We start from the raw sequence: 8,401 nt of genomic DNA on the forward strand, positions 1-8,401 counted from the left end.
TCCCCTTCTTTTCTTTCTTTTTCCTTTCCCTTTTCCCTTTTCCCTTTTTCTTTTATCATTTTCATTTATTATATTTTCAAGTCTCTACAACCTTTTTCACTTTCTTTTACACGAGGCAACAATAGACTAATTGAGAGAAGGTTTATAAATGCACGGTTTAGTCCTTGTGGATCGACACCCGACTTCCCCACTTTCTACTAAACTTGGGATTGTTAGGGAGTATAAATATTATTTTTGGTTGTTGAGAACCCAAGCCTTGGCGAGCCTACCAATCAACGTATTGTTGGATATGTGAATTCTGATTTTGCAGGTGATCTCGATAAATATTGATCAACTACTGGATATGTATTTACATTTGCTAATGGTCCAATGAGTTGGAAGTCTACCTTACAGTCTATCATTATTTTTTCTACAACAAAAGCAGAGTACATGACAGTTTTAGAGGTTGTTAAGGAAGCTATTGGGCTACAGGGTTTACTTGAAAATTTGGGAGTTATTCAGAAGCACATTGTTGTGTTCTATGATAGCCAGAATGCTATTCATTTGGCAAAAAATTAAGTCTAATATGCAAGAACGAAGCACATCAACGTTAGGTTTCACTTTATACGAGATATAATTGATGAAGGCAAAATACTTCTACAGAAGATTGCTACAGCTGAAAAGCCGAAATATATGTTGACCAAGATTGTAACAACAATCAAGTTCAAACATTGTTTGGACTTGATCAATATCCTGCAAGTTTGAATATTTTTCGAAAGCATCAATGATGTGGAACTCCAGAAAATTTTGGTAACGGAAAAATTCATTGAATTTATCGTCAAGGTGGAGATTTGTTGGTTTTTGTTTATCCCACATCAGTGGGAAGGTTGTTTGAAGTTTTTTTGTTTGTCCCACATTAGTGGGAAAGCTATTTGAACCTTTGAGATGAAGCTATATAAAGAGCTCCCCTTTCCATTTGTAATCACACCTCAGATTTGTAGAGTTGCAAACAGTACTTGTAAAGGTATTTCTAATTACTATTAGTAATCTAAAATTTTCTCAAGTTGTAATTTTTCTGGAAGTAGTGGATTGATTGTCGGCACACGAGGACGTAGGTAATTGTGTACCAAACCTCGTAAATTCTTGTCTTGTTCTTTATTACTATTTTTTATAATTAGTAACTGCATTACTTTAGTTTTGATTATATATTCAATAGCAATAGTTGTAGGATTGGTGTATGGCACAAGTGGGGTGTCCAACACAACATTGTATTCCAAAAGTAATCCAACATAGAATTTTGATTTATCCAAACCTCTATTCTTGTAAAATAAAACAAAATAAAATAGAAATATATCATAAACAATAGCAATTCTATATAAATAAAAAATCATTCTAATTCATAAATTAATTTGATCCCCTCAGGATGTTATACACTAATCAGTCCAAATGAATTCTCCATTAAATGATTCCAATGAAAAAATAAAAGTTTTGCGTCATTACTATCCATCTCTATGTCATGGGTTATTTGGTGTATTGAATGAATTTTATATATATATATATATATATATATATATATATATATATATATATATTGGTTAGGCCTCCTAGTTGATTTAGGAGGATTGAATGAATCGTTTGTCATCAAAATGAAGCCATTGGTCTCCATCAATGTAGGAAAGATCCATGAATGTGGCTGCTTCTGTCATTGCTAGCTGCTTTCCATATGAAGCTCTGAATGAGTAGTTTGAGCCCGGACCCAAGCATTGATACTCTCCAAAATATACAGTCCTATAACCATGTATATGCACAGCAATCAACAAACTCACCTACTCATAAAATTAAAATTAACAAAAGAAAATTCGACAATGCATTGAGGTTATGTTTGAGAACATACAATTTAAGAGTGGAATTTGGATTTGGATGGAAAACAATATAATTTTATTTAAATTCATACAAATTAATCCAAAAAAATTCTTATTAAAAATTCATGTTTCCAAACACATAATGAGTTGTATTGCATGTTCTAATGTATTTTCATGTGTTCTGTTAAAATATATACAAGTGGAAGGGGACAGAGTACTATGTGGATACAATCAAAATATAATTTTTTAAAAAAACTAATTTAATTCATGTAAAATTATGGATGTAGAAAAGGAACTTATAAAAAGAAGGGAAGTTATCTAGTGATATTTAAATTTTTATAGAAGTATCCCTCCCTCTATCTAATGTAGTTTTAGTTGGTATTACAACCCTAACTGTTTTTCAAAATCCTAGTTTTAAAATAGGAATGATAAATAGATCACAACAGTGCAAAAATCCCAAGCTATATTTAATGTAGCCAAAAAGAAAAGATAACATGAACGAGAATTAAGGATTGATTAGCCACTAACTGATCTCTAGAAGGGTCATTCCAGTCATTCCATCCATCAGAAGCTACAACATCAGACATATATGTTCTGGAAAATACCGCAATGGCATAAGCTCCCCATGATCGCCCAAGCCACACTCTACCTGTTCCGGTAATTATACAACTCACAAAGGAAAACCCTGATTGCTCATTTGCTGATTGTCTCCCATGAGCGGTTATTGCTCCGCTTATTCCTTGAGACACATCTTGTGCTATTGAATGTATCATGCAACCCTGTAAACATTAAAAATTTTGCATTGAATTTAGTGGCAATTAAGTAATATTAAAGAAGGGTATGGAAAATTAGTACTTCAAGTTCACCAAATTATAATCTAAATGAGCCATTAATATGCATTTCATCATTCATCTATTACATTGTAAAGAGGAAAAAGTATCTTAGAACACATACTAATAGAGCATCATGCCGACTTATCAACATAAACTACTCTTCTTGGAGGCCAACACAATGTGACATATACTCTTGAGTTTTGCTACTCTTCACAAGGAAAAAAAAAAAACACACAAACACACACACACACACACTTGGTAAGGGTAAATATCAAGTGACATGACATCTCATCATTTGTTTAGATTAGTTGACTTTCACACTCAATAAATTTTAACAAATCATGTGACACCACATCACTTGTGATTTGCTTTTTTGATGCCTTTTTGACGAGTAGGGTTCCTATACTCTTACTCAAATATGTCCGAGAAACATAATTTTAATTACTTTCCCACCTACATTTATTATATATTTATATGTTTTCCGCATCTCAAACTCCTTTTGCCTTTTTAGTTTTGAACTCAAGATAAGACCTCAAACATAAATGTACTACCTACTCCTATAACCAAATAGTTGTTGGGCTGTACTTATGAAACACCATAACCACCTTCTACTGGCCAATATCAACAAGAACTTACCTAAAAATAATTTTTTAACCTTAAAAATATGACTCCTAAGAAATTGGATCAACATGACCCTGCATTGGTTGTAGATCCTTTATATGGGTATTCTAAATAACTTTGATCAAAACATCCTTATAAATGTTTGGATAATTCTTACTAAATGTTTTAGAAACCTGGTTTAGTAAGACTTAATTAGGGCTGCTATGCTTATGATTAATAAATGTGAAGGGAGCCTAAAACCATAGGCAGTTGAGCTTTAAAAGCTTTCTCCACATTCTTTCTCATCCCCATTTGTTCTCTCTCTCTCTCTTTCTATCTTTTTCAAGCTACCAGGATAGCGCTCAAAGATGGAGTGTGAAAACATAAAAGAGGCCTCTAGCTAGTAGCCCTTTTCGCACCATTGGAGATAGTTGAAAATGACTATAGGAGTTGACAAAGCTTAGCTTGAAGGTCCAAGCTAGGGGATCAAACAGCACTTTCGAGCCTACAGATTTTGGGTATTCACTCTACTAATTAGCACTCGAGGTAACTTTGGCTTGATATTGGACGAAATTAAGGCTGAAGAGGAAAGTTGATGCATGAATGTTTTCATAGTTGATGTTTTAATGGAGGAGCAATCATATATTAATGGATATACCTGGTAGAGGGATCTGCCATTTCCAAAAATAAAATCAATGGATCCCTGGATGAAGCAAGATTTAAAATAATGCCTCCCATTTTCATCATGCAGCGTGTCTTGTGCTCCATAAAACCCACACCCATAAAATGCAGCTTGGTCGCCGCCAATCCTCAGCGCCACCGCCTGCCCTCCAACTTGCCCCGGAGACGGCGCAGGAGCTGTATTCTTTTTCAAAGTAAAAACACCAGAAATGCTCCAAATTAATTAACCATCACGACAGAAACAATTTTAATAATTGAATTGTGTTTTTAATTCATAGTACCCGAAAGCTAATGTTGTAAGCTGTGAAGTTCGGAGCAAAGATTGCAACCGTGTAGCTGTTAGGAGTTCCTCCTGTAGAGTTTGCAGTGTCATTCCATGCTATGGCTGTGCTCAGAAGACCCTGCCCTTGGAATATCAAATTCGTCTTGTTAGCAGGCACTACTACCTTCTCCCTGCCACCATGTGTAAAATTTAATATATTCTATCATTATCTTCTTCTTCTTCTTCTTCATCGCATCATCGAATATATGTATACATCATATTTGTACATGTAGCGTTTATGTAATGTATGGATATACCTGTAGGTGCCAGAATCGATGATGATGAGGGTGTTGGTGGAGCTAAAATCAGGAACAGCATTAACGGCCTTCTGGACACTTTGGAAGTTGGCACAACCCTTCAAATCGACGGTCAAGACTCGTGACACATGATAATCCAATATGATCTTAGACTTCTTCCACTTGTTCTTATCGCATTTGGTCTTGGGCTTCTTGGGGTGGTGCCTATGGTGTCTCGAGACTGCAGGCTCCAGGAGAGACAGAATGTCCTGCATTTCGCTTTGCTCGGCGACTTCACTCTTGAGAAAAGGAATAAGCTCATCATCATCCAGACCAGTGCTGTGAATAATACTATCGTCGTCGTCGTCATCATCATCATCATAGTCTGAATAAAGAACCGAAGAGGGAGTGGTGGAATAAGAAGGAAAGGAAATATTGGAGGTGTAATGGAGGGCAATGATAATGGAGAGAATTGCAACCGCAAAGGCAGAGAGGCCAAGGAAGAAGGTGAGTTTGAGCCTCATGGGTTTAGGCGGAGAGGTGGTTTGGATAATGTTTAATAGTGTGTGGGGTGAGCTAAGATGATTTGATTTGATGATATTGAAATGTTGAGGGAGGAGGATGATGATGAGGGTATTGTTTTATATATATGTTATTATGCGTAGTCAAGCCCCCCACCCCCCCCCCCCCCCCCAAAACCCCGGGGGGCGCGGGGAGGGGGTTGGAGATTGGCGTGGGAGGTAAGAAATATGCAAATGGGCCTTTTGGTGTAATGTTTGTTCGTGCGGAGATGATTGCTGTTTGTGCTTAAAAAGCAAGCTGAGTGGTAAACCTGAGATTGGCAGCAATAAAGGTTGGAGAATGCACACGCTAACTAGCCTTATGTCTACACTACAGAGAGAGAGAGAGAGAGAGAGAGAGAGAGAGAGAGAGAGGGATCTCATATCTGTGTGTAGCTTCATTGGGCTAACTTGCCCAGAGTGGTAACTTAGTTTTTCATTTTAAAAGAGAAGATGATGGGTGGCGATCACTAATGGGTTACAGAGGGGATGAGCCGACTTGCGCGCCCGTTGGGCTCCTACTAATTGGTGGCAGTGAGAAGACGAGGAGATTGGTTTGTTGGCTTAGAAGGCATAGCACCGTCATGTAGAGTAGGGGTGGTGTCCTTGGCATGCCCGGGGAATTAAGGGAAGGAGACATTAAATTTTCACTTACCAGGTGCTGAGGGGGCACCCCTTCTGCAGCACACATTAAAAGACTCGACAAGAAACTGATCTTCCTATAAGATCTATTAATATTTGAGCCATTTAAAGTCATATGAGGCCTATATTATTGAGAACTATAGCAAACAACACCTCTTAATTTATGGGTTCGAGTAATAATTAACATGACATCATGTAATTTGTAGGTTCCAAATCCTACTTAGAGTAATTGTCCCTTTCAAGTTCCTTTTTATAGATCTTAACCTGCCAAAAAAAACAAAAAACGACATTTGTTAAGGTACTTAAAAATACATTGTGTCCCAACTACACACGAGGATATGAAACTCATATGGGTGTTTGGGCTAGGCACATTTTTTTAGTTAGGATACTCAAGATGCCTTTTTCATGACATTGAATACAGTCGACCTAAAAATTCCATTTGATCAAACCTAATGATGTAGTCACACAATTACTTGTTGTTTGCACAAAGTTTATAAAAGATGATAGATTGGCGAATTGTTACTTTTCTCTCTCTCTCTCTCTCTCTCTCTCTCTCTCTCTCTATGATACACACACACAAAAATAGATTGGCGATGGATTATAACAACTATTAACAAATTGTATAACAAGTGAAAAAGCAAATTCAATGAAATTCTATCTTGAGTAACTCTAAAGGAGTCATCTCTCTCTTATTAAAAAATTGTAAAACAAGTGAAAAAGCAAATTCAATGAAACTCTATCAAGAGTAACTTTAAAGGAGTCATCTCTCGCTTTTTCTCTCTCATTTTGATTTTTGAACTAATTTAGAAGAGTAGAAAAAAATTTCTTCTCTCTCTCTCTCTCTCTCTCCGACACACACACACAAATAGATTGGCGATGGATTATAATAACTGTTAAAAATTTGTAAAACAAGTGAAAAAGCAAATTCAATGAAACTCTATGTAGAGTAACTCTAAAGGAGTCGTCTCTCTCTTTTTCTCTTCATTTTGATTTTTGAACTAGTTTAGATGAGTAAAAAAATTTTCACACGATAAAATTACTTTAAAGTTAAATGTATTAGTTGGAAAGTAATCTTTAATTTAAAATTAATTTTCAAAGAAGTTTTTGTGGCATGCTCTGATAAAGTATTTGTAAATTATTAAAAAAAATGTAGAATAGTTAAGTTTTAAATTTCAGTTTTTGCAAAACTTAAAATTAAAAATAGGTTGTGTGGATACCATATTGGAATTTTATAAATCTAATCATTAGAACAAAAATAAAACTTGTTATTTCAAAAACCGATAGCCAAGCTTTCAATTAAGTTTTGTAACTCAATAATGTGAAGTGAGGGCGGTGGACTTTTTTTGCAAATAAATAAAGTAAAAGTCATAAGGATTTTCTTAAATGACAGTAATCTAAAACTTTTTTATGAAGAAAATTTTAATTAGTGCATGTCAAGCGTTTACTTAAAAGTTTAAATTGATAGGTTATGCACTTAACAATTTATATCGAGCCTTAAAGGCATAAAAAAAAACTCTAACATCTTGGGAATTTTTTAAATTCACTTTTAAAATTTTCAAATCAAAAAAAATCTAATAGAAGGACAATTTCAATATCAATTACTAATAAAGTGCAACATTAAAATAACTAAAGTTGAATCTTTATAATAATTTCAAGGTTGAAAATCAATTCTTTAAATCAAAGAAAATGATTTACCAGCAAAGTTGTTAAAATCCTAGCTTAAAAATAATTTTACAAAATTGTGCAAACGTGGGGCAAGGAACAAGCCAGAAGACTAGAAGAGAGAAGCCTTCCACTCGTTGACATTGGAAAAGTTGATATTAAAAAATTATGACCCCAAAATGACTCTAGTAAGTTGACATTGGAAAGTTCAAGCCTATTGAAGTTGAGATTAGCATATAGGGCTCAATTATGGCCGAGGCCCATTCGTACTCACCACCCAACCACATGATCATTCAAGGAATCCAACATCATGACTCAACCAAAGAAAAGAAAAACAGTACTATTCTTCCGATGGTTATGGCACCATTTAGGTTAGGCCTATTTGAAATTTGGAAGACAATGAAAAAACAAAACAAAGCATATATGCATTTGAAAGCTTGAATTTCAAATTTTGAATTTAAATTATGTGGATGTTGAACAAGATGTACTTCAAAGTTGTAATAAATTTTATTCAAATTCACTTAAATTTAAATTCAAGATACAAAATTCATGCTCCTAACAAAAAAAGAAAACTATATTTATTTTTTAATTTTTTTAAAAAAATGTAACCTTATTCTCTCTCTTTCTCATTTTATTTTATTTTTTTTCATACAAAAAAAAATAAGAAAAAAAATCATTTATCATTTCACTTCCACCCTTGGCCAAATACTAGTAAAAATGAAAAGGCCGTTGTAATATGATTGGAAACTGAAAATAATAAAACACTAGATTATGTGTAAAAAATTTTTTTTTTATTCATACATTTGCTACATATTTTACCTTCTTTCACTTTGGTTGATAACCAAAAATAAAACAGTAAATTCGTTCATAATTTTTCCCCTAACATTTTCAAAGTTACAGATATAGGTGAAGTCAAAAATTATCAAAGTAAAACACCTGGCATTCGTCGAAAGCTGGAAGTCATTTCCATGCAGTCGCCAAACCATATTGAATGCCAGACCATTTTTAATTGGGAGAGCGTTGG

General features: G+C 34.4%; 1 protein-coding gene across 1 annotated transcript; it reads right to left on the reverse strand.

The window, feature by feature from the left end:
* Positions 1 to 1,592: 1,592 nt before the first annotated feature.
* On the reverse strand, positions 1,593 to 5,037 carry LOC131167403 (probable pectinesterase 15). The gene is made up of 6 exons (XM_058126212.1): positions 4,688 to 5,037; positions 4,535 to 4,612; positions 4,237 to 4,408; positions 3,933 to 4,139; positions 2,370 to 2,620; positions 1,593 to 1,767 (listed from the first exon to the last, which is right to left on the reverse strand). The coding sequence occupies exons 1-6, from the start codon at positions 5,035 to 5,037 to the stop codon at positions 1,593 to 1,595; spliced, it is 1,233 nt and encodes a 410-aa protein (XP_057982195.1).
* Between the last annotated feature and the right edge of the window lie 3,364 nt (positions 5,038 to 8,401).

The sequence above is a fragment of the Malania oleifera genome, chromosome 11 (assembly GCF_029873635.1).
Source record: "Malania oleifera isolate guangnan ecotype guangnan chromosome 11, ASM2987363v1, whole genome shotgun sequence".
In the NCBI taxonomy this organism is placed as follows: Eukaryota; Viridiplantae; Streptophyta; class Magnoliopsida; order Santalales; family Ximeniaceae; genus Malania; species Malania oleifera.